Here is a 27,561-nt window from a genome sequence, read left to right on the forward strand (position 1 = left end):
TTTTGAGACAGGGTCAGCTAGGCTGGAGTGCAATGACATGATCATGCTTACTGTAGCCTCAACCTCCTGAGTTCAAGTGATCCTTCCACCTCAGACTCCTGAGCACCTGGGGCTATAGATGTGCACAACCATGCCCAGCTTGCTTGCTTATTTACTTATTTATTTTTGAGACAGGTCTCACTATGTTGCCCAGGCTGGTCTTGAATTCCTGGGCTCAAGTGATCTTCCCAACTTGGCCTCCCAAAGTGTTGGGATTACAGTTGTGAGTCACCATACCCGGCCTCTTGTGTTTAACAATTTCTAATGTGTATATTTGGAAAATATGAGAAGGAGGGAGAGATGTGTACTGGGAGAGTAAAGAAAGACTCAAGGTATATGGCACCTCTTCCTTATCCAACCTCTTGTACTTGATTTTAATTCCTGTGGTTAGAAATAACTACAGGATATGTAGTTAGAAATATGTAGGGTATGTAGTTAGATATAACTATAGGAATTAAAATTAAGTACAAGAGGTTGGATGAGGGAAAGGGCCGGAACTGAAGAAACCGTGTGTGGGAGAGACAGACATTGTGAGGCAATGTGGTCCAAATAAAAGCACTGGATTGATTTAACACATTCATGTGTTCGATAAACGTTTATTGAGTACTTACTTTCTGTCAGGCCCTGTGCTACTGATACTTGTTAACTTGGACTTGAGTAGAAGAGTTATTATGAAAATACCCCAAAACCTCCTTTGACCCGTCTACTTGGAGAGGTGAATCTGTGTCTTGGTGTTGTACAATGCGAGGTCTGCCCTTTCTGACCTTCTAATTTAAAAAAGTTAAACAGATTTGTATAATATACTTGCTTTTTTCTCTCTCCCAAAGAAAATGTCTTCTTTGCTTTCCTGCTACTAGCATAGCTTCCTTTGTAGAGGTTAAGTGTTTGTACCAAGAGGGCTGGATTAGGATGGATGGTTGGATTCTCCGTCTTATTTCCCATTATTGGAGGAACTTATTTAAAGAAGGTGGGATTTTATAAGCTGCTTGAAATGTAAGAAAGAACATTTAGTGAGCTGTGAATTTATTTGTCTGACATGATGAAAAATGTATAACCTAATTTTAGATTTTGTTTTTTGATGATAGGTTTTCTTGTTTAAAGAATGTTAACATGAATATGTAAGAAATGTTCTATATTCATATATCAGATGTTTGTTTTTTTTTTCACAAGTAATTATTGCCTTTCATTTATGATTAAAACACAGATTATTAGGGCTTTAAACCTTGGTTAGATTTTATTCGTCTTGGGAAGCATTTTCTACTGTTAAAATATTAAAGTCTAGTCTTAAATATTTTCACAAACACAGGTGACTTTTTGAAGGTCGTTCTCTTGCTCTTGTGCATTTTCTTTTTGCATAGTGTCTATCAGACTTCCAGGGATGGGTATGTTCTTTGTTGTTATGGAATATTGTACATTTAAATCAAGTCTATTCATATGTATATAGGTTAAATACCTTAGTGGAAACTTTCTTGATGTGTTTTCGTTACAAATAAGAAATTTCATTATTTTACTTATTACTCAAGATTTCATATCTTTAAGACCATTACAAAGCCTAATTTTGAGTATATACACATTGTTGTGCTTTCCAGAGACTTTAAAAACAGTAGAATACGCTGCCATATTCAAGTATCAAACAGTTATTTGGATACTTCTAAAAATTACCTGTAATTTTAAATATATTACAAAGTACAGGTAAACCTGTTATACACAGTTAAACTTGTTACTGGTATTTTCCTAACTGGAAGTTTTGTTTAACTTGCATTTTTTCCCCTAATATATAACTTCAGCCTGGTGATTAAGTATAGAATTTATCTATTTTCATTTCTATTTCTAATGGTTTGGAGAGGTTAGGTGCAACATACCATAATGAAGTTTTTCATTTAATGATTTATATTCTAGTACAATGATAGAAATAAAAGTTAGTGTATAATAATATTGAAAATGCCAGCTCCATATAAGTGGAGAAAGGAAGTATTTATATGTTGAATAGCGGCTAGCCCTTGTTAAGCACGTCATATAGTATATGCACAGCCCACAGGTCTTCTGAAGGAATTGTCACAAGAACCCCCGTATGTTCGTATCTCATTTTTACACTTTTCAGAAAATAACTTCCTCAAGGTCACATAGCTAGTAAGAAGTTGAGCTGGATTGCAACCTAGACACATTCCAGTGATTTCATAGGGTTGCATAAACTTTAATTTTCTTTTGAGATAAATTAAAGTTTAATATTATTGATTTTAAATTAATATAAAATTTATGCTTTCATTCCATATTATGACCAGTCAGTTAAGAAAGGTTATGACAATTGGCAAAAGGATTCAGAAGAAATATGAGGAAAGAGAACTAGTAAAAGGAGGTAAGGTGACAAATGGAAATGCAGGAAAGGGGTGAGGACAACAAAGGGCATGGAGAGGAAAAGGTATTCAGGAAGAGGTTGAAGAGTGAAAACACAGAAAGCAAAGTTATGTAAGTAAGAAAAAGACCAAAGACAGTTTGAAAATCTAAATACATTGCCTTTATCATAGCTGGCTTTTCCCTTGTTTTATGAATTTTAGCATGCCTCTTGAAATACTATCTAGCTCTGCCACTACTCAGAGCTCTTCCACTGTTTTTGTATGTTACCCTTCTAAGACATAAGTTCATCTCATCCTTTATGATTAGAGGATTCAGACTTCAAATTGTATATACTATTTGTTTTTGCTGTTTTCATATATAACATATGATATATTCACACCATCAACTTGTGGTAAGTGATCTGTATGGTGGATTTAATTTAACCTTTAGCAATACTGTTGTACATTTCTTTTTTAGTCTTTAACCATATCTGTTAATTTAAATATCTTATTTGGAAATGAAATAAAGTTTGACAAAATGGAAGAGGATTTCATTACTTTCAGAGAATTAAAATACTTAACCAAATGATTAGCTGTTTTTAAATGAAATACCTACTGGGCTCACGTACAATCTTGGGAAGATTGCTTAACTTTTCTCTTTCTTCATTTGTAAAACTAAAATTGTACCTGCCTGTTGATCTCAGTAAGCTAATGTGCAAATGTATGTGTGTGACAGAAAGTACTTTGTAAACATCACTATTATACACACCTATGGTTGTTACATTAGTAGATTACGATTTGAATTACCTTTTTCATGAATTAAAGATGGAACAGTCAGCGAATAATTCTTCTGTTTCATTTGGATTATCTCAATATTAAATTTCAATAAATGAAAGCAGTATTAGTCAAAGAAATTTGGTGAGTAAATTGAAGGAAAGTGGTTAAGTCAAGCTTAACTTATTGTAGGTCTTTTTAATAGGGACAGATCTCTGTGTCATTAGTTGTAGACCAATGTCTTTCTTTTTCACAATACTTTAACACATAACTTATCAGCCACTCTGTCTTTTCCAAATACAGTACTAGGCAAGATAGAATGAACAAAAATCAGAGAAGTTCAAATAATCAAATTATCAGATTCTCATTGGATGCTAATAGAGTTTTAAATATTTAGAAAATGATTAGTTATGAATTCCAATGCCCTTGTTGACAAAGGATCAGTTATTATAAAGTTGTGGTAAAATTTTAATAAGATTTAAAAATCATTTGGTATATTATTAGCTACATAAAACTATTCTTAGTTCATTTTTCATACTAAGTTTCACATGAACATTTTTGCTGAATTATTTTTTTAAATATAATATGGGTATTACGGTTATGATTTTTTAAAGGGACTTATCTTTCATAGATACATTGAAATAATTAAATATGTTTTGGAGGTAGATGAAGCTGGCCAAAAAAAAAATGAGCCATGAATTAGAAATTGTTGAAGCTAGAAGATTGTTAAATGGAGGTTTATTTTAGTATTTTTGTCAACTTTCATTCTTTGTTTTTGAAATCTTTCATAATTCAAAGCTAAAATATTTCACTGCTTTGTGCTTCTAGTTGCTTGATGAAATGATGACATAGGGCTAACTTAAAGTCAGAGTTATAGGCCAGGCACAGTGGCGCACACCTACAATCTCAGCACTTTAGGAGGCTGAGGTGGGAGGATTACTTGAGACCAGGACTTTGAAGCCAATCTAGGCAACATAGCAAAAACTTATCTCTACAGCAACAGCAAGAACAACCAGCCAGGCGTGATGGCACCTGCCTTTAGTCCTAGCTACTTGGGAAGCTGAGGCAGGAGGATTGGTGGAGTCCAGGAGTTCCAGGTTACAGTGAGCTATTCATATCTTATTGTACTATCTATGTCTTGAAAAGTTGTTGTAGTTATTATTATTGATCAGTTTATCTTTTAGTTGTTCTGCTCAAGATATGAGTAGTTTACACACCACAATTACCATATTATGATATTCTGTGTTTTTCTGTGTACTTACTATGACCAGTGAGTTTTGTACCTTGAGATGGTGTCTTATTGCTCATTAACATCCTTCTCTTTCAGATTGATAAACTGTCTTTAGCATTTCTTGTAAGACAGATCTAGTGTTGATGAAATCCCTCAGCTTTTGTTTGTCTGGAAAAGTCTTTATTTCTCCTTCATGTTCAAAGGATATTTTTTGTTAGATAAACTGTTCTAGGATAAATTTTTTTTTCTTCAGTACTTTAAATATATCATGCCACTCTCTCCTGGCCGATAAAGTCTCCACTGAAAAGTCTGCTCTGGATGTATCGGAGCTCCATTGTATGATACTTGTTTTTGTTTTTCTTTTGTAGTTTTTAGGAGCCTTTCTTTATCTTTGACCTTGTGAATTTGATTATTAAATGTCTTGTTCATTGAGGTAGTTCTTCTTTGGGTTAAATCTGCTTGGTATTCTGTAACCTTTTTGTGCTTGAATATTGTTATCTTTCTCTAGGTTTGAGAAATTCGGTTATTATCCCTTTGAATAAACTTTCTACTGCTCTCTCTCTCTACTTCTTTTAAAAGCAATAACTTAGATTTGCCCTTTCGAGGCTGTTTTCTAAATCTTGTAGGCATGTTTTTTTTTTTTATTATTCTTTTTTCCTTTGTTTCCTCTGACTATATATTTTCAAATAGCCTGTCTTTAAGCTTACTGATTCTTTCTTCTGCTTGATCAATTCGGTTAAGAGACTCAGATGCATTCTTCAGTATGCCAGTTGCATTTTTCAGCTCCAGAATTTCTGCTTGATTTTTAAAAATATATATTTTATAGTCTCTTTGTTAAACTTATCTGATAGGATTCTAAATTCCTTCTCTGTGTTATTTTGAATTTCATTGAGTTTCCTTAAAATAGCTATTTTGAATTCTCTTTGAAAGGTCACATATCTCTATCCCTTAAGGATTGATCACTGGTGCTGTATTTAGTTTGGTAAGGTCTCGTTTTCCTGGATGGTCTTTTGGATGCTTGTGAAAGTTCACTGGTGTCTAGGCATTACAGAGGTATTTATTATAGTCTTTTTCAGTTTGAGCTTGTTTGTACCTATCCTTCTTGGGAAGGTTTTCCAGTAATGCTGTGGCTCTTGCATAGAGGTACTACCTTGGTGGTCTTGGATAATATCTGGAAGAATTCTGTGAATTACCAGACAGAAACCCTTCTCTTAACTTTCTCCCAAACAAATGGAGTCAGTCAGTCTCTCTCTCTCTCTCTCCCCCTCCCTCTCTCCCTCCCTCCTCTCCCCTACCCTGTGCTGAGCTATACCTGGAGCTGGGTGTGGAGTGACACAAGCACCCTGTGACCACCACCAGTGGGATTGTGCTGGGTCAGACCTGAACCAGAATAGCACTGGATCTTGCCTAGGAGCTGCAATATAATCACTATCTGGCTACTGCCTATGTTCATTCAAGGCCCTAGTACTCTACAATCAGTAGATGGTCAAGCTATCCAGGCTTGTGTCCTTCCCTTCAGGGTGGCAAGTTCCCCATGGTCCTGGGCGAGTCCAAAGATGACATCTGGGGACTAGGACCTGGAATCAGAAACCTTAGGAATCTACTTGGTATTCTATTCTGCTGTGGTTGAGCTAGTACCCAAGCCACAAGAAAAAGTTTTTCCCACTCTTCCCACCCCTTTCCGCAAGAGAAGAGTCTCTTCTCATGGCAGCCACTACTACAGGCCCACGGGGAATACTGCCTGGCTACCATCGATGTTCTTTCAAGGACCAAGGGCTTTTTAGTCAGCTTGGGATGAGTGCTGCCAGGCCTGGGACTCACCCTTCAGGGCAGTTGGCTTCTCTCTGGCCCAGGGTAGTTATAGAAATACCATCCAAGAGCCAACACCTGGAATCAGGGTTGCCAATAGCCCAGTTGTTGTTCTACCCAACTGTGGCCCAGCTGGTACCTAAGCTGTAAGGTAAAGTCCTCTTTAGTCTTCTGTCTTCTTTTCTCAAGCAGAAGGAGTTCTTTCCCTGTAGGCACAACAGCTAGGAATCTCTGAGTCACCCATGAAGCCAGCACATTTCTGAGTCTCACTCAAGGCCCATAGCAAGCAGTTCCTGAGTTCTGCTTCTGATTATTCAGGCCCCGAGGGCTCTTTTTAGTCAGCAGATGATGAATCCTTCCAGGCCTAGGTCCTTCCCTTCAAGGTGGCAGGTTCTTTTGTGCCTTAGGGTGTATCTAGAAATGTTTTCCTGGAGCTAGGTCCTGGAATATGGGCCTCAGGACTCTGCCTGCTGCCCCTACCTCACTGTGGCTTAGCCAGTACTGAAATTGCAAGACAAAGTCTTCTTTACTCTTCCCTGTCTTCTAGCAGAAGGAAGGAGTCTCTCCTGGGGCTGTGAGCTGTGCTGCCTACGGTTCAGGAAGGGGTGGTGCAAGCACTCTCTTGCCCCCCCACCCCCAACAACTGATACCTCACTCCGTCTTGTGCACCTCAAGTTCACTGGCTCTGAGTCCTGCACAGGACTTACTTAGGAATTGCCTTCTTTGTGACCTAGACTGCCTTTCAAGTTTATTTAGAACTTCAGAGCACTTTAGCCCAGAGTGGCAGGCTTGCCAAAACTAAGGTTTTGACTTGTTGGGATGGGAATTCCCCTCTGGCTAGGGCTGGTATAAATGCTCCCTCCATGGGCGCCAGCATAGTTCTGCCTCGTATTGCTTTCCACAGTGACAGGGCAGCACTGAGTTCAGATGCAGGGTCACAGAGTCACTGCACTGTCCCTTCCCCAAGCACATAGATTCTCTCTGTGCCACATGGCTACTGTCAGGGAATGGTCGTGGCAATTCAAGAGTATCTTTTCAACTGTCTTTAGTGCCTCTTTCAATGATATGAAGTTAAAATCAGGTATTCTGATCACTCACCTGAGTTTTGGTTCTTACAAAGGTGCGTTTTTATGTGGATAGTTGTTCAGTTTGGTGTTCCTGCAGGGAGGATAACTGGAGGCAGGTTCTGCGCAGCCATCTTGCTCTGCCTCCTACAGTGAGGTATGATCGTGCTACTGTACTGCATCCTGGGTGACAGAGTGTGACACTGTCTCTAAAAAAAATGTCAAAATTATATTAGCACATATAAGTTCTTAAATCTTGTTTTTCTCATGATATGTAAAAGCAATATTTATTTAAAAAGTAGTATTTGTTATAGCTCTCTACTGAAATGATATGTCATGTAATTAAAACAAAATATTTGAGAAAAATATTTGTACTAATCTACTATAATTTTTAGTAATGTGTTTGGCTCATTTCCACATTAACCACATGTAGAATTATGGCTTATATAGAAAATAACAGCTTGGCTGGGCGCAGTGGGTCCCAGAACTTTGGGAGACTGAGGCAGATGGATTGCTTGAGCTTAGGAGTTTGAGACTAGCCTGGGCAACGTGGTGAAACTCTGTCTCTAAAAAAAATACAAAAAAAGAGAAAATTAGCCTTGCATGGTAGCACATGCCTGTGGTCCAAGCTACTGGGAAGACTGAGGTGGGAGGATTACTGGAGCCTGGGAAGTGAAGGCTGCAGTAAGCCATGATCGTACCACTGCACTTCAGCCTGGGTGACAGAGTGAGACCCTGTTCCCCAAAAATAAGTAAATAAAAATTAAAAAGTCACAATTCATTGACTAATATAAATGACTATATTAATATAGTGACCTCACTTGAAATTGATGTTTATTTAACTTGGGCCCTTCTTACTAGATTGTAAGCTCCAAGAGGGCAGCCTGTCTTTCTCAATCATTGTATATAGCAGAGTACTTAGCACAAAACATGTACTCAGTAAATATTGTTGTCTGACTGTGGTTTGAAAGAAAAGTACTTTATTTTAGATTTATTTTAAAAATTTACTAGATATGAAGTTTATATTAAATGAAGAGCACAATGATGAAAGTCTTATTGAAATGGTTTATAAAGTGAATCCATACCAAGTATTTTTTCGCCATATTTATCTGTTTCCTTTTATGTAACAAGTGCCAGTATGTTTTCTGTTTTTGTATTACTATTTCACATAAGAAGGCTTCCTGGTGCATCAATAGTAGGTATACATATTGTACCCTGTAAAAGATATAATTTTCACATGGACTTTGAAGTCTTGAGTAAACAAATGGAAAAATATTCTTGCATTCCATTTTTAAAGCCCCTAATAGGAAATTTAAATAAATTTCTTTCATTTGGTATTTCTGTTATCACAGTACTTCATATACTCTTTGTACAGCATCAGATATGGATGTTTAGTGACACTGGCATGTGGTTAAGCCTAACTAAGGCTCCCTGGGTGTGGTATACTATTGTCCTCTGGGTACATGGGGCTTATTTCATCCATAGCCTCCTGGCCAGCCTCCTTGAGGCCAAAATATCCCTTTAGTTGGTCTTGTATATACTTGCTGGACTTTAAAGTGCAACTTTTTCTTTATTATCCTGCCCTTAAAGTGCTTAATGAATGACTCCATCAGTCATGGACCTGCAGTCTGTTGGAACTCAAGGGGATATTAAAGTCCATTAAGCTCATATGTTTCTATATTACTAATAAAATAGACTCCTTCAGTATAAAGTCACAACCATTCTGCTGGCATTTGGTGTTCCATAACCTTGTTCTCTCTTTAAACTTGCTTTCAGATCTAGTCAGCAGTCCTTGGGAAACTGAACTGGGATGCAGTCTACAGATTAAAATATTCCCGGAGACCTCACTGGTAGTTATGGGAGCTAGGCCTGTTCACATCACAACCTATTACCTCTGCTCTTAGAGGCAGAGACTACCTCATCTTCGTACAGCATCAGCACTTAACATGAAGTGTTGTGCATATAGTAGGTGCTTGTATATTTGTTGAACTAGAGGGATTTAGGAGACTGAGTATACTTGGGTGAAATAAACCCTTCATTAAACACACTGTAAATGTGCCTTTATTATTTTCAAAGATAATGCCAATTCAGTGGACAGAAGTAGCTGTTCAGGATTGGAATAAATTCTCTTGTGCTTCCCTAAACCAATAACTTGTCCTGATGGCCACCATTGTTCTCTTTTGTTACCACCCACTATGTGGCAGAGGGGATAGTCAGACAACCAAATTGTCCCACAGGCTCCTGCCCAGAATCTGTATGACTGTTCTAAACTGGTAAATCTCACTGAACTGGAACAATGGAAATGATTTCCCCTTCCTGTATAAGTTTTATCAGGGCAGAGCCTAGCCTAGGGAAATTGCTTTATGCTGGCTTTATTTTGCATTCAGAAGATGAGGGTACCCTATGAGCCCACTGACCACTCGGCCTGCAAGAGATGAAAAAATTAATCAAAGATTGGTATTTCCCCTGGAAAATAACCCAGAAAGTAGCCTTGCTATGCTGTAGGTCTTTGTTTTGCCCTTTTTCATTGAGGGTGGAAAGAAGGTCTTGAATTGGTCCTGAGGTCTTGAGTAAGATTAGTTGTTCGCCCCTGGTAATTCTTCCACATTGTTATTGTTTTCTGTTTGTTTGCTTTTTGTTTTTGTTTGATTGTTTGTTTTGAGACAGAGTCTCACGCTGTCACCCAGGCTAGAGTTCAGAGAGGGTGTCTTGCCCTGTCACCCAGGCTGGAGTACAATGGCGTGATCACTGCAGCCTCTGCTTCCCAGGCTCAAGCAATTCTCCTGTCTCAGCCTCCCAAGTAGCTGGGATTACAAGCGCCCTTCCACCACACCCAGCTAATGTTTTGTATTTTTAGTAGAGACAGAATTTCACCTTGTTAGCCAGGCTGGTTTCAAACTCCTGGCCTCAAATGACCCACCTGCCTCAGCCTCCCAAAGTGGTAGGATTATAGGCGTGAGCCACCACACCCGGCCTATTTGTCTGGAGTGCAGTGGTATGAACCTAGCTAACTGCAGACTTGAACTCTGGGCTCAAGTGATTCTGCCACCTCAGCTTCCCAAGTAGCTGGGACTACAGGCATGAGCCACTATGCCAAGCTAATCCCACATTGGTTTTTCAGTTTACTTCAGACATATTGAAGAGTCAAAGTACTGCTATTGATTTCTTTGAAAATTCTGTCCTTAGCTTTGTGATGCCATTTATCTAATTCTTAGCTACTACTTCCGTGTGCCACATGAAGCCAATAAAATCAATAGTTCAGTTTTTCTTGGCATTGAAAAATATATTTCTTCAGTATTGAACCAGCAAGCCATTGACATGCATCAAAATAGTACTTCATTTATTCATTTTAATTTCTGGAGCTTCTGTTGTATGTGGGATGCTGTACCGAACTCTAGGGGTAGAGTAGTGAAGTAGTGAACAGCATAAATGGAGAGATCACAAAGTGAGCAAGGAGAGGGGATAGTGGGATGAAATGAGTTGGACGAGATAAGGATCAGGTCATGCAGGGCCTTATAGGTTATGAAAGGAGTTTGGATTTTATTTTAAGAGTACCACTGGAGGATTTTGAATAGCAGATTGACATGATTTGATTTGTGCTTCTTAAAAGATTACTCTGGCTTGATGAGTGGAAAATAGATTGGTGGCATCAAGAATGGCAAAAGGAGGTCCATTGTGTAGGTTATTCCAAATATCCAGTAAAAGAATGACATATCTTTGACCATGGTGGGGGCAGTAGAAATGGGCAGTAACAATGGGTTATACTAGTGCTGTAGATGGCCTTGAATATACTTCGTACTAGTACTGTAGATACTAGTATAACCCATTATTATACTAGCCATTGTTGTACAATCATTGTTATTAGATTTAGTCATGAGACTTTCTGGATTGATTCCAAAAGAATCATTAAGAGAAGGATTACAAGTACATATTTTCAGGCTCTGAATGAGTTGTCTAGGGTAAAGTCTAGGGAAAATGTTTTTTTGTTTGCTGTTTTTAGTTTCTAATTAAAGTCAAAAAATACTGTTATATTGTTTGGTATATGCATGTAGGATTACACAGAATAACTCTATAGTGCCGGCAGTATTAAAATGTCCAAAGATTGTTCCATCTTTTTAGAATTAGTACTGCAAATTCCTTTCCTTCCCAGATATGCCAGCAATTATTCCCAAAATATCTTTTCAGCACAGATTACAAAATTCCTCTTATTTGAATCAGTTTTATTCTGATAAAGATAGATCTCTTTTCCCATAGTCGATGAAAACATCAAATCTTAAAATAAGGCTACATTGCATCTTTTTATTTAGAATCTTGAAATTTACATAAAAGCTTTTCCTGTCCTTATTTTTTTTTTCTTTGTTAATTTTAATCCTTTCTAGATAAAACTGCTTCCTTGGATTTCAGTTACTGCTTTTATAGTTTTATAATTTACTACCATTAATGGAGCTTCTTCAACACCTCTGAATAAGATTTCCCTGACCCTATACCATGCTTCCATCTTTTGGAGGGGTTCTCAGGATATACAAGACTATCATAGCATCAGTACCAAAGCGATTCTATCTGCAGGAGATGAAAACAGTAATCAAGTGGTAATGCTTCTCTTAGAAAGTTCCTTAGAAAGTAGACCCATTGTGCCTTGATTTCTACCACTCTACTTATCTGGAGGTAAAAGGAAGGCCTTGAATTTACTCTTGCATTTGAGTGAGTTTAGTTCCGTGAAAGGAATCATATCCTAATTGGTGTAACATAAAAAGCACAGGTTTTAAAACCTAAAATACCAATATTTAAAACCCAGTTTTGCCACCTGCTACTTGTTTGATTTGGAGGAGGAAGTCAATCTCTAATATGCTTATTTTAATCACCTATTAAATGAGAATAATTATCCCTCTCAATACTATTATGAGACTCCCAGATGATGGATAGAGAGGACTTAGCTGGGCACATGGTAAGGCCTTAGTAAATGTAGCTTTTTTTTGTTTTTTTGAGACAGCGTCTTGCTCCATTGCCAGGTGCCAGACTGGAGTGCGGTAGCACGATCTCGGCTCACTGCAACCTCCACCTCCTGGATTGAAGCAATTCTCCTGCCACAGCTTCCCGAGTAGCTGGGACTACAGGTGCATGTCACCACGCCCAGCTAATTTTTGTATGTTTCATAGAGATGGGTTTTCACCATGTTGGCCAGGATGGTCTCGATCTCTTGACCTGGTGATCCGCCTGCCTCGGCCTCCCAAAGTGCTAGGATTACAGGCGTGAGCCACTGCGCCCGGCAATGTAGCTATTTTTATTGTCTATTATCTCTTCAACCCTGTGGCTGCTAGTACCCAAATCTCAGCTGAGTGTGAGCTGCCTAGAAACTGAATCTCCAAGTTTAGAAGTAGAGTAATCCACAGTCCCAAATCACATTTATAAACGGTAATTCTCCAAGCAAAATTGGTGACCCTGTACTGCCTGTCTTTTCTTTATTCTTCTAGCCAAGAGTTTCTTAGTCATATATGGCCATTTCTGCCACAGTCGCTATTACTGTTATCCCCCAACTCTGCATTTTCTAAGCCTATTATTTCTGCCTCCTGCAGGGGCTTCTCTTTTGTCCCTACATTTGATCTCACAGGAATCTACCATCAAAAGATTTCTGATTGAGTGCAGTCCTCAAGAGCTTATGAGAACCAACATTCTCGTTCTTTTCCCTTTTGCACCCTGGGTCTCTGGTTTTCATTTGCCTTAGGTTTAGCAGCTTAAGACTTCTAAACTGAAGCTTTACTAGGATCTTGATGTATGTTGATATTATTCAGGCTTTTAATGGTCCTTTTGAGTCTGCTACAATAGCCATCCTTTATCCCCAATGCTTTTCCTGGTGTAACACTAAATGCACCTACTTTCTTTTCATGCAGTTATAAAAGTGTAGCTTGACTTTTAGAATGCCAGCTTAAGGAGATGATTTTTCTTTACCTCTGCCATGTGAATCATGTTGAATCTGAGGGTTATCTTTCTGTTTGTCACTATCATAGCATTGACTGACTGAAAGATCCAAATCTGCTTTGCAAGCTGATCTCATTGTTCCCTAATTTTCCGATGCTTTTTTGCAAATCCTGAATCACATTTCTGTCTGCATACTAATTCTCACCTATTGCCTGGTTTTCCCATAGCCCATGAGTATGTATGATTCTTCAAGATGTTCCATGCAGGAGTTTTAAAATTCCTCCGTAGTGTATAGTCTTTTCAACCAATGGTGCTGGCAAAATTGGATATACCTATGCACAGATGAACCTTTGCTTTTATTTCACACCATAAATAAAGATGAACTCTGAGAACATCGTAGACTTAAATGTCAGAGCTAAGAACACCATTAAGAAAATTAAAGACAAGGCAAAGAATGCAAGAAAACAATTGTGAAACAAATATCTGATAAGGGTGTGTCTTCAGAATATATAAAGAACTCCTACAACTTAATAAGACAAATAACCCAATTTTAAAAATGGGTGAAAAATTACACATACATTTGTGTGACTCACAAGTTCTACTCCTAGATATTTACTCAAGAGAAATGAAAACTTATATCCATACAATACTTATGTGTGAATGATGACAGCAGCATTATTTGTTAAAGCCCCAAATTGGAAACAGTTCAAATATTTATCAACTGGTGAATAGATACACAAGATGTAGTATATCCATACAGTGGAATTCTACTCAGTAATAAAATGAATAAACTACTGTATTAGTCAGGGATCCCTAGAGAGACTGACTAATAGCATATATATATATATATATATTTATATATATATTTTAGTCAGGGATCCCTAGAGAGACCGACTAATAGCATATATATATATATATATATATATATATATATATATGTATATGTATATATGGGAGTTTATTAAGTATTAACTTACATGATCACAAGGTCCCACAATAGGCTGTCTACAAGCCAAGGAGCAAAGATAGCCAATTCAAGTCCCAAAACTGATGTTTGGGGGTAGGAAGCATCCAGCATGAGAGAAAGATGTAGGCTAGGAGGGTAGGCCTGTCTCATCTCTTATGTTTTTCTGCCTGGTTTATATTCACTGGCAGCTGATTAGATTGGGCCCATCAGAGTAAGGGTGGGTCTGCCTTTCCAAGCCCACTGACTCAAATGTTAATCTCCTTTGGCAACACCCTCACAGACACACCCAGGATCAATACTTTGCATCCGTCAATCAAGTTGACATTCAGTATTAATCATCACAAGTCTACCCCTTGTCAACTTGAATCCATACACATCTCCTGAGATGATACATAATCTTCAAATAAAGACAATAATAAGGTCATAATTATACCTAACATAATACAATTATCCTTCATACAACCGGAAACTCACCAATCCCCAACCCAAATATGATTTCATAAAGTTAACCATACTTAAATGCTGATGTGAAGTCAATAAATCTTATGTCTCATGATAAAGGAAAAGGAAATAAAATGAAGATATTTTCTTATTATAATTGTATACATGTACAAACACGTTTTTTAACAAAAGAAGGAATAAATAAATACTCATGAAAGTTGCAGTCCTAATTTCTGCAGGTGGTCATGTGGTAGCAGCTGGTATTGATGACTACCTTCTTCTACTACCCATTGGGTATTCCCATTGCCTCCAACAAGCACCTCAGCAAATCATGGTTTTTTTTTTTTCCTGTTGAAGTGACTCAAACCTTCATCCCTGTGGGGTCTGGACCATTTGTAGTCCTGCCTGGATTGGGCTGTTGTATTTTCCCATTTACCTTAATCACAGGGCATGGTAATACTATGAGATGCCTGAAGAGATCTCCTGTATTCCATGCATACTCTTCCTACCTCCGTTATAGAGTAGTAGACCGATTTCATTTTGATAGTCCCAGTCAGTCACCCCAGCCAACAGTATAACTTCCTTCTTAGCCTGTTGACTTAAAGGTAGGAAGAGCCCAAAGTGTTCAGATGGTAATCTTAACTTCCAGTTTAATGGAATCGTTGTTGTGTCTCCTGGTGGCAGCGTTCCTTCTTCTAGAACTAAGAACTCTAGGCCAGCAGAATGTGATGTCATGAAAACAGGAAGCAAAAATTTTGCTAGTAGATCACCAAGGGTAATGGTGAATCGTGCCGTTACTGCTACTACTGATACATGGAATAACATGGATAAACCTCGAAACATTACACTAGTGAAAGAAGCTAGAGACAAAAGACTACTTATGGTACAATTCTATTTATATGAAGTTTCTAGAAAAGGCAAAAGTATAGAGATAGGAAGCAGACCAGTAGTTGCCTGTGGGTGAGAACTGTGATTAACTGCACATGAGCATAGAGGATAGAGGGAATTTTTGGGGTGGTGTCATGAAAGTGTTCAAAACTGGATTGTGGTGATGATTATATAACTGTAAACTTATTAAAGCTTAATTAACTATACTCAAAATGAATGAATTTCATGATATGTAAATTGTACCTCAATAAAGCAGTTTAAAAAATTATGCATAGTGCTTGGGTTATGACACAGCCATTTGGTTTTTGCTTCATCTCACCGCAAGAAGATGACATAGTCCTTATCTCATGAGCAGTATTTCTCAAGCTTTAAGGTGTATAAGAAACACCTGAGGATTTTGCTAAAAGCTGATTAAGTTTCAATAGGTCTGTGCCAGGACCTACTATTTTGCTTAAAAAATTTTTTTTTTCTGTAAGTTATTGGAGTGCAGGTGGTATTTGGTTACATGAGTAAGTTCTTTAGTAGTGATTTGTGAGTTTTTGGTGCACCCATCATCCGAGCAGTATGCCCTGCACCCTATTTGTAGTCTTTTATCCCTTGCCCCCTCCTACCTTTTCCCCCAAGTCCCCAAATACCATTGTATTGTTCTTATGCCTTTAGATTTTGCTTTGTTTTAAGAAGAAATATTTCCATTGGTTTCTGGGGAACAGGTGGTATTTCATTACATGATAGAGTTCTTCAGTGGTGATTTGTGAGATCTTGGTGCACCAATCACCTGAGCAGTATACACTGAACCCAATTTGCAATATTTTATCTCTCACCCCCCTCCTACCCTTTCCTCAGAGTCCTCAAAATTTATTGTATTGTTCTTATGCCTTTGGATCCTCATAGCTTAGCTCCCACTCATGAGTGAGAACATGTGATGTTTGGTTTTCCATCCCTGAATTACTTCACTTAGAATAATAGTCTTCAGTCCTATTCAGGTTGCTGTGAATGCCATTAATTCATTCATTTTTATGGCTGAGTAGTATTTCATCATGTATATATACCACAGTGTCTTTATACCTTTGTTGATTGATGGGTATTTGGGCTGGTTTCATATTTTTGCAGTTGCAAATTGTGCTGGCATAAACATGCATGTGCAAGTATCTTTTTCATATAATGACTTCTTTTCCTGTGGGTAGATATCCAGTAGTGAGATTACTGGATCAAATGGTAGTTCTACTTTTAGTTCTTTAAGGAATCTCCTCACTGGTTTTCTCAGTGGTTTTACTAGTTTACATTTCCATTAGCAGTGTAAAAGTGTTCTCTTTTCACCACATCCATGCCACCGTCTATTACTTTTTAATTTTTTGATTATTACTTACTTGCAGGAGTAAGCATTGTGGTTTTGATTTGCATTTTCCTGATCATGAGTGATGTTGAGCATTTTTTTCATGTATTTGCTGACCATTTGAATATCTTCTTTTGAGAACTGACTATTCATGACCTTAGCCCATTTTTTGATGGGATTGTTTTTTCTTGTTGATTTTTTGAGTTGTTTGTATATTCTAGATATTAGTTCTTTGTCAGATGCATAGATTGTGAAGATTTTCTCCCACTCTTTGGGTTGTCTGTCTATTTTGCTGACTGTTCCTTTTGTTGTGCAGAAGCTCTTTAGTTTAATTAAGTCCTACCTATTTATCTTTGTTTTTGTTGCATTTGCTTTTGGGTCCTTGGTAATGAAGTCTTTGCCTAACCCAGTGTCTAGAAAGGTTTTTCTGATGTTATCTTCTAGAATTTTTATAGTTTCAGGGCTTAGATTTAAGTCCATGATGCATCTTGAGTTGATTTTTTTTTGTAAGGTGAGAGATGAGGATCCAGTTTGATTCTCCTACAAGTGGCTAGCCAGTTATCCCAGCACCATTTGTTGAATAGGGTGTCCTTTTTTCACTTTATGTTTTTGTTGGCTTTGTCTAAGATCACTTGGCTATATGTATTTGAGTTTATTTCTGGGTTCTTTGTTCTGTTCCATTGGTCTATATGCCTGTTTTTATACCAGCACCATGCTGTTTTGGTGACTGTGGCCCTATAGGATAGTTTGAACTCATAATGTAATGACCCCAGATTTGTTCTTTTTGCTTAGTCTTGCTTTGGCTATGCAGGCTCTTTTTTGGTTCCATATGAATTTTAGGATTGTTTTTCCTAGTCTGTGAAGAATGGTGGTGGTATTTTAATGGAGATTAAATGGAGGCACATCCCATGCTCATAGATTGGTAGAATTAATATTGTGAAAATGACCATACTGCTAAAAGCAATCTACAGATTTCGCATTTTTAACAAATTCCAAAGTGATGTCATTGCTGCTGGTATGAGAACCACACTTTCAATGGAAGGCATTAGAATTTCTTCATTAGAATCTCTTGAGGAGCTCTTAAAATAAAATTTTATTTGATGCAGAGCTCTATCCAACAAATTAAATCAGAAATCTTGTTTGGTGATTCTATTGTGCATCTAGGTTAAGAGCCTTGAAAAAATGGGATTCTTTCCACCATATGGAGTCAATAACAAACTTTCACCTATGTCTCCTTACACACAGCCATCTCATAGTTTATGTTATAACTGAAGACCCCCAAATTAAGATCAGGATCTCTTGTGATAACCAGGAGAAGAAATTAGAATGCTTTAACTACACCCCTTTTGAATAATCTCTTACACATTTCAGCCCTTTAGTCCTAACAATCAGAATACAGAAGAAAGGGGAACCTGGAGTGATTATGATAATAGTTAAAATCTATTGAATAATGACAATATATCATACATTGTTCAAAACATTTTTCATGCATTATCTTATTTTACCTTCACATTTTACCCTGTGTGGTAGGTACTGTAATTTTCTCTATATTATAGAATGAACAAAATGTATAGAGAAGAGAAATGACTTGTTCAAAATCACACAGCTAGTAAGTGGTCCAGCTGGGATTTGAAGCTAGGCAGTCAGACTCCAGGGTCCCAGAGAAGCTGATACCCACCAGTACCTGCTTCCTGTAATCTGTAGTCTGTTTCTGCCAGACCTTCTGCCCCAAATCCAAACTGATCTATCTTTTGGAAGTGGAGCTGGGTGCCACCCAAATCTTCAAGGCCCTTTTATTAGTCTCCTAAAACATACCCAAGCCTACTAACAGTGTTTCTGCATCCTCACGACACACTCTTGCCTTGCTTTCCAGGACCCTGTTGATGTTAGACGTTCCTCTGAGCTATCTTATTCTAATTGCTTGAGCTGAAAGAGAAAGACCCAAGAAGCACATTTTTAAACCCCATTTTTCCTCTCTGAATGCTCTGGCCTCTTGGACCTGAGTTTTCTTCTGCCCTTAATCCTTATCTGAGTTCTTCTCCTCTCCTCAAAGATAGATATAGGGAAAACTTAATGTTAGACTGAAATTGAGCAGGGTGTTTAACCAACTGACCATGTACTTAACCTCTGTTACCCTTTTTTGTTTTTAATAGTGATTGAGTTTCATTGAATCTTCCAGTGATTTTAGTGCCTTAAATATTCTTTATTTAACATAATGCCTTTAGAATGCTAAGTATCAGGAAGCCTATTTTTAATTTATCAATAGTCTTAATATGCTTAAGCATACTTTACTTTTGAGGGGAGAATTAATCTTTTATCACAGGTACCATAGATGTTGTTGGTTTCATTATTTTAGGAAAATGTTCTTATGATTGTTTTAGCATTAATGCTATGCACATACCTCTTTTTCCAATATCTGTTCAGCATAGATAAGGAAGATACAAAAAGAGTGACCCATACTAAAGCTAATGCCAAAGAGATGTAAGTTGCAGCTGTTTGAAAAACTAACAAAGATGTTAAACTTGTTGATTTCATCTGGACTGTGAAGAAAATGAATCTGAAATTAAGAATATGATGGAGAATATTTGGACTTTTTTAAATAAGCTACATATTTGGGAAACCTTGAATATTTAAGCACAATTACAAGAAGATAATTCTATAAATGGAAATTTTTTGGAGGTGGGGAGATAAAAAAGGAATTTTATTCTGCCATTCATGTGAAGCAGGGCTGCTTAGAAAAACCAAACACTGTCAGTGTAACTTCTTGGCAGCACTGGGGACTCAAGCTTTCACATGCTTATGAGTCAGTGGGGGACCCACTGAAAATACAGTTCCTTGGGCCTTACTCCTTTCAGCTCTGAGTTTTCAATATAATAAAACTCAGGATTGTAATACTCAAGGTTTTTTTCAGGGTTCTCCACAGAAACAGAACCATTAGGATATTGTCTATATGTCTATTGATATATTTTTCTAGAGATTGATGTTAGGAATTGGCTTCCATGATTATGGAGACTGAGAAGTTCCAAGATCTCCATTTGGCAATCTAGTGTTCCGGGAGAGCCAGTGGTATAGTCTCAGCCCAAGTCTGAAGGCCTGAGAAGTACAAAAACTAATGGTGTAAATTCTAGTCCAAGTTTGAAGACCTGAGAACTGGGAGAGCCAATGGTGAAAATTCCAATGCAGGTCTTAGTCAAAGGCAGGAGAAGACTAATGTCCTACCTGGAAGATAGGCAGAGAGAGCACTAATTCTCCCTTACCCTGACTTTTTGTTCTATTCAGGCCTTTGACAGACTGGATAAAGTTTCTCTCCATTGAAGAAAGCAATCTGCTTCACTCAATCTACTGATTCAGTTGTTAATATTATTCAGAAACTCTCACAGAAATACCCAGAATAATGTTTAACCAAATATTTGGGCACCTCATGGTATAGTCAAGTTGGTATAGAAAATTAATCATGGTACAGATCAAAGTTGAGTCACTGGTGTAAAAAATGTGCCTCCTCCAACTTTTTAAAAAAAGTCTTCATAAAACACATGAACAATATCAGAAAATAAAGCCACTAGTACAATGATATTTAAAAAATCAGTATATTAAAATAATACAAATACACCCTTTGTCTAAAAATAAATAAAATAAAGTAGAAGTAAAAAGTATGATGGAGTACATAGAAGGAAAAAAAATTTATTTACTTCTTTCAGTATTTGCTACTAAGTACCAGGGATTATTCTAGCTGCCGATGGGGAACTAAGTAGTTTTCTGGGTCATAGGACTTTCAGTGCTAAGACTGAAACTGTCTGAGGCAAACCAGAATGGTTGGTTATTCTAGGGGAGAAGGAGGGAAGAGTTATCTTCAAAGGGGAAGACCGACAAACTAATATGTGAGTAAGTGGGTAATGTGATCAGTAGTGATAAGTGTTATGAAGAAAATCAAAGTGTGCTCAGAGACAGAGAGGGTCTAGGAGAGTTATTTAGGAGCCATAAGATTAGATTTGATCAGCTAGGGAATGAAGTAAGATGGAAAAGAGAAATGAGCTGAGGACTGAGATGAGATAGACTCAACCAAGTGACCAAGAGCCAACAGCAAGGAAGGAGGAAAGCTAGAATAGTGTGATACACAAGAAGCAACTTAATGAATTGTTTCCAGAAGACTCATCAACTGGAGTCAGTTGATGTTGCTGAAATGCTGGGATGAAAACTCAGATTGACCATTTAATTAATAGAATGGTGACAGTGATTGAGAGGGACAAAAACTTGATTACTGTGAGATCAAGAGGCAGTGGAAAATGTGTATATTAGCTTATTAGGGCTGTTATAACCAAGTACCACAAACTGAGTGGCTTAAACAATAGAAATTTATTGTATCACAGTTCTAGGGCCTGGAAATCCAAGATCAAAGTGTTGTCAGGGCCATGTTCCTTCTGAAGGTGCTGGGAAAGGATGTGTTCCAGGCCTCTCGCCTAACTTCTGGTACTTTTTTGGCAATCTGGTGTTCCTTGGCTTGGGGCTGCATAACTCAGTCTTCACATGGCATTCTCCCTGTGTGTGCATCTATGTTCCATCAGTTATGTTGGACTGGTAGCCTACTCCACTACAGTACAACTTCATTCTAACTTAGTTATTTACAACTATAGCAGCCCTGTTTCCAAATAAGATCACATTGTGAGGTGCTGAGGGTTAAGATTTGAAAATAGGACTATTAAGACAAAATTCAACCCATAAAAATGTCGTATATCCATACAGTGGAGTATTTTCAGCCTTGAAAAGTAAGGAAATTCCAACACCTGTTATAACATAGATGAACTTTGAAAACTATGCTAAGTGAAAGAAGCCAGTCACAAATGGTCACAAATTGTGTAGTTATTTTTATATAAAGTGTTTAGAATAGGAAAATCCAGATTGTCAGACTTGGTGGCAGTGGAAATAGGGAAATGACTGTTAATGGGCATGGGGTTTTTGGAGGGTGGTGAACATATTCTGGAATTAGATATCGATAATGGTGTATAACCTTGTGAATATACTGAACTGTACACTTTGAAAGGGTAAATTTTATGGTAAGTGAATTAAACGTCAATAAAAATATATATATTGGCTGGGTGTGTTTGCTTACGCCTCTAATCTCAGCACTTTGGGAGGCCGAGGAGGCTGGATCACTTAAGGTCAGGAGTTTGAGACCAGCCTGGCCAACATGGTGAAACCCCGTCTTCACTAAAAATACAAAAAAAAAAAGGCCAGGCACGGTGGCTCACGCCTGTAATCCCAGCACTTTGGGAGGCTGAAGAGGGCAGATCATGAGGTCAAGAGATCGAGACCATCCTGGCCAATATGGGGAAACCCCATCTCTACTAAAAAGTACAAAAATTAGCTGGGCGTGGTGGTGTGCGCCTGTAGTCCCAGCTACTTGGGAGGCTGCGACAGGAGCATTGCTTGAACCCGGGTGGCAGAGGTTGCAGTGGGCTGAGATCGTGCCACTGTACTCCAGCCTGGTGCCTGGTGACAGAGCAAGACTCTGTCTCAAAAAAATAAATTAGCTGGGCATGGTGGTGCATGCCTGTAGTCCCAGCTACTTGGGAGCCTGAGGCAGGAGAATCACTTGAACTTGAGAGGCAGAGATTGTAGTGAGCCGAGATTGTGCCACACTACACTCCATCCTGGGCAACACAGTGAGACTCTGTCTCAAAATAATAAAAATAAAATAAAATAAAAATAAAACAAAGAAAACCACAAAAACCAACCAAACAAATATATATGTATGTGTGTGTGTGTGTGTGTGTGTGTGTGTATGTGTGTGTATACATATATAAAAATGTATGTATTTTGACAGAGGGAGGGTAGAAGGTAAAGAAGTAGAGGTAGCCAGTGTCAACATCACTGAGTCATTTTCTATGAAGAAGTGTAGAAACATGGGGTGATGAGAAGTGGATGTAGGGTCAAGAAAGGACTTTTAAAAACACAGGAATATTATAGCATGTTTGTACGCTGACTCAAACCATCTAACAGAGAGGGAAATAGTAGTGATGTAAGGCGGGGCCGAGGGGATTTTCAGGAGCCAAATCCTTGCGTTCATTGAACTATCACCTTGAATAACTTTATCCATGTCTCTTCCTAGGTAACAGATCAGTCGGTGAAAGCATTTGCTGAACACTGCCCTGAGCTTCAATATGTAGGCTTCATGGGTTGTTCAGTCACTTCTAAAGGAGTCATTCACCTAACCAAGGTAGGTACTATGGCTACTTTTCCTTGGTGAGCCCTAAATTGTTGAATTCACTTGAATAAGGGATAGTCAGATCATTAGAGAAGTATACTAGCATTTGATAAAGTTAAAATGAGTTGAAGAAAGCAATACCAAACTTATAGTTTCTGAAATGGAATACTCATTTAAATGAGAAGCTTTTTGCTTTTTCATTGCCAATGGCTATGAAATATATATCAAAGAAATATATATGATAAGAATCATTTAAATGTAATACTTTGTGCTTAGAAGATATTTTGATTGATTGAATTTTAAGTGCTCATATATCACTAGATCCTATGAGTATTTGGCTTTAAAAAGTGAATATGGTCAGTGCATATGATCAAGTTGAATATGTAAAGTGAAAAGAGAGGTGAATATATGACATAAACTTACATTGTCATTCAGAGAGTTCACTAATATAACAATTATATGAAATTTCATATTTTTAGAAATGATCAAACTGCCAGTTCTTTTGTAATCTCTCACAGATGTGTCATCTCTACTGCTTTCCAGAGCTTTAAAATAATTAGAAGCCAACTCTCACATCTGTGTAATGGAAAAAAATAGCTACTATAAAATTTACCCATGTATTATCTGAAATTTGTTGCTGTATGCCCTTCAGTTCTATCCTATAGTACCTAGGAAAGTGAGTGTGAGTCTTGCCTTTTCCAGCTTATAGCTAAGCAACCTTTTTCTTCAAACTTCCTTCATTTCACAACTATTAGAAAGCTGCTATATTGGCAACACAATGATGAAAAAAAACAGGTAAAATCCCAGGTCTCTTTCAGTTTGATGTCTTCAGATCTCTTTGAGCTTACACTTTAATGGGATATAATGTCTTTCTTTACTCCCTAGGAAATGAGCAAATATTTATGAGTTACCTAGGACTATGGTAGGGCCACACAGTGAATAGGACCCTGGATGCCATTATAACCTCAAGTTGGATTATTGGGTCTATCACTTAACTAAGTGGGGAAATTATTTTTTAGGGTATTAAATAAGGTAATATATATATAAGATGATTGAATGAGAGTAGAGACTACAGTAAATGCTAAGTAAATATTAACTATTAATATTAAAACAAATGTCAGCAGGGCATGGTGGCTCATGCCTGTAATCCCAGCACTTTGGGAGGCTAAAGCAGTCCGATCACATGAGGCCAGGAGTTTGAGACCAGCCTGGCCAATGCAGTGAAACCCCATCTCTACTAAAGTACAAAAATTAGCTGGGTGTAGTGGCGTGTGCCTGTAATCCCAGCTACTTGGGAGGCTGAGATGGGAAAATTGTTTGAACCTGGGAGGTAGAGGTTGCAGTGAGCCAGGATTGTGCCACGGCACTCCAGCCTGAGTGACAGAGTGCGACTCCGTTTCAAAACAACAACAACAACAGCAACAAAACCCAGATGCCATAGTATCTAAATTGCTAGAAAATTAGTACAAAATTTGATTTTGAGAAATCAGATCACTATTCTAGTATAGTGTATCTAAAAGAGAGCCTGCGGTTGTACTGTGTCTTAAAGGACCGGTTAGCTTTAATTTTATTTTGAAGATCAGAGCCTAAAGCTAGAGGAGAGGATAGGCCTGTTATTCTCAGTTATTGCTCTATCAGAACATCTTAGTGTAACCAAGACCATATGTAACTATAATTTTTAATTCATTTTCTATAACCTTGGCCTGAACATCTTGGTAGATGAGTTTTTCTACTCACATTTAATGCTGTTTATGGTGTAGAGTAAAAATGCCTTTGGTTGAACAGATTGTGCACAACAAGTGTTGTGATGGCCATATGTGGGCTTTTTATGATCACTTGAAATTGTACTCATTAACGACAAAACAAGACTTATTAGATCAGCGAGTGCTTCCCTGAGCATTTTGAGCTGGCCAAAAATTATGGTACACTGGTACTTAAAAGATCACAATTATTCTCTGGGATAAAACACAGCTACAGCAAATGTCTGTATTGGAAAGCTCAATTTGCTGAGATGGTTCTTCTGAAGATTATGGGCAAGGATTGCTGGTTTGGTCTGTCAACAATCAGAATCTATTGGATTCAGAGTTAGTCCACAAAGTTTTGAGGAACATCTTTGTTCTTTAATAGAGCCTTTGCTTTGATGAGAAAACTGTTGTACAACTAAGCGACTAGTGTTGCTTAGTTTTCTGGATTCAAGTAAAGGCAAGAAGATATTTTATACATGCATAGGTTCTGCAAAGCTGTTTTAATTGGTTTATCTCTTGAAAAGGGTAGAACTCAGTTTTTAATAAAATTCATGCGTTTTATTTTATGAGATTTGTATTCTTATAGTGTTTTCATACCAGTTACTAAGACATTCACAAAAATGTTTGTAATTATATAAACACCCCTTAAAAAGTTGTGTTTTCCTTATCATCGTAGTACATAATAAAATAAATAATCAGGAAGATGTGAGATATAGAGTGTTGAGAGCTATCAACCTAAATGTGTTTTTACATGATTTAGAAAAATCTAACACATGATGTCACTACATCTCTGGCTTTTTAAGTTTACTAAGAGAGGCAAGGAGCATAAAATCTCTGTATCTTAGTTCTCTGTCTTTGAAATTATGTGCCTGTATTAGATGATCTGTTGTCAGATTTGGAGTTCTTACACTCTGAAGAATTTATGAATTTATGAATCATTGGCCTGGAAGGGACTATGAGGGGCTCTCATGGAAACTAAGAAATATCAAGTCTAATTTAGTAGGTTAGAAGGGAAAATTGGGGATTTGTGATATCTTAGATTGTTAAATCAAGGGCAGGAGAACTGATGATTGGGAATAGATGGAAGGACATTGGTATCCTCCTGTGGTCCCTTGGATTTAATTTTATTTTGATTTATTCAGGCTTGACTGAATTCTGTTTTACTTTATATTATTTACTGATGGCACACCATTGTTACTTAGATTCTGCTAATATCAAGCAATATTAGGATAAGAAGCCTTCTTTTTAAGCTGCTATGACTGTGTAAATGAGAGTCCAGAATTACCAGACTGCATGCACACTGGTTGATAAGATAAAGTCAGATTTATGGGACAATGTTTGGAAACTTAGAGGTCCATATTTAAGAAGCAAAGATAAGAATTTTTGAGGCCTATATGTAACAGTTAAGAGTATTAGTCACTTGTATGTGGTAGAATTGGGTCTCCTCTAACACAAGGGTGTTCTTTTCATTGTAGTGTACCTGTTATATAAATATAAAATCCCTCTATCTTGCTCTCTTTTCCACTTTTAAAAACAAGTTCAGAAAATGCAAATATATAGTTACCTTCAGTATTTAGACTGTGGGGTCCGCATGTCATTTGCCACTAAAGAGACTAGAAGGAACATGTCAAAGGACCCAAAAGCCAACGTGAAATAGCTCCCACTGACTTAAGCTGGGATACTTTGAGCATTGAAAAGGAAGATTCTGCAAAGAATTAAAATAAATCAAATGGGTTTATAATGATATAAGCAAAATGAAACTGAACTTCTTCCAGCTTACGTGGAGTAACAGGCCATTTTTTTTTTTTTTTTTGAGATGGAATCTCACTGTGTCACCCAGGCTGGAGTGCTGTGGCACAATCTTGGCTCAGTGCTATCTCCACCACCTGTGTTCAAGCAATTTATTGCCTCAGCCTCCTGAGTAGCTGGGATTACAGGCACCTCCCACCACATCTGGCTAATTTTTGTATTTTTAGTAGAGACAGGTTTTCACTATCTTATCCAGGCTGGTCTTGAACTCCTGACCTGGTGATCCACGTGCGTTGGCCTCTCATAGGGCTGGGATTACAGGTGTAAGCCACTGCACCCAGCCAGGGGCCAAATTTACTCTCTTTCCTGAAAAAAAATTAAAAAAAAAACAGACAAAATATATGAAACAGTGGTTTTTAAGACACTGGATATCAGGCAACTAAGGACATTGGTCCCCCACGATATGGGAAAAAGGCAAGAGGAGTGCTATGATTGTCTCAGTTTACTGCATTGAAAGAGTTTCCATACTGCAGCACAGGAAGGGGCTAACTCAGGTAATGCATAGCAGACTGTCTGAGTTGATGAAACAGAACAGAAAGACCAGGGAGACCAAAACAGCCAGATTTCAGAGGACAGAACACTGGAATGGAAAGAACTGCATAGAGAATCCCAGAGATCTGTGGGTGACTCCTCTTATGCATTCATCTAAATAACCTGTGAGTAAAGACAAAATCAAAAGAGAAATTAGGAAGTATTTTGAAATGAATGAAAAGTGAAAACACATTGTATCAGATTCAGAGTGATGCTACTAAAGTACTACTTAGATAAAAATAATGAAACAAATACCAATATGAGAAAAAAGAAAGATTTCAAATTATGACTTCAACTTTTGTTTTGTGAAATTTGAGAAAGAAGAGCAAATTAAACCCAAAGTAAGCAAAAGAAAGGAAATAGTAAAGATCAAAGAGGAAATCAATGAAATGGAAGGCAAAAAGAAGAGAGGAAATTATGAAACCAAAAACTAGTGATTTGATAAGACAGATAAAATTGATAAATCTCTAGTTACACTG

The 27,561-nt window shown here is 37.6% G+C and overlaps 1 protein-coding gene across 5 annotated transcripts in view; it reads left to right on the top strand.

Annotated features, from left to right (window-relative positions):
- FBXL17 (F-box and leucine rich repeat protein 17) overlaps positions 1–27,561 on the top strand; it is a 536,693-nt gene that overhangs the window by 132,937 nt on the left and 376,195 nt on the right. For 4 of the 5 annotated variants that reach the window (XM_017527156.2, XM_037737994.1, XM_017527158.2 and 1 more), the window contains one exon: positions 22,902–23,009. In XM_017527156.2, the coding sequence (XP_017382645.1) occupies positions 22,902–23,009 (108 nt within the window). Of the gene's footprint in view, positions 1–22,901; positions 23,010–23,706; positions 23,812–27,561 lie in introns of those variants that run through there. The other variant, XM_017527161.2, reaches the window with a different exon arrangement.

Source organism: Cebus imitator, unplaced genomic scaffold (genome assembly GCF_001604975.1).
Source record: "Cebus imitator isolate Cc_AM_T3 unplaced genomic scaffold, Cebus_imitator-1.0 Scaffold46, whole genome shotgun sequence".
NCBI classification, from domain to species: domain Eukaryota; kingdom Metazoa; phylum Chordata; class Mammalia; order Primates; family Cebidae; genus Cebus; species Cebus imitator.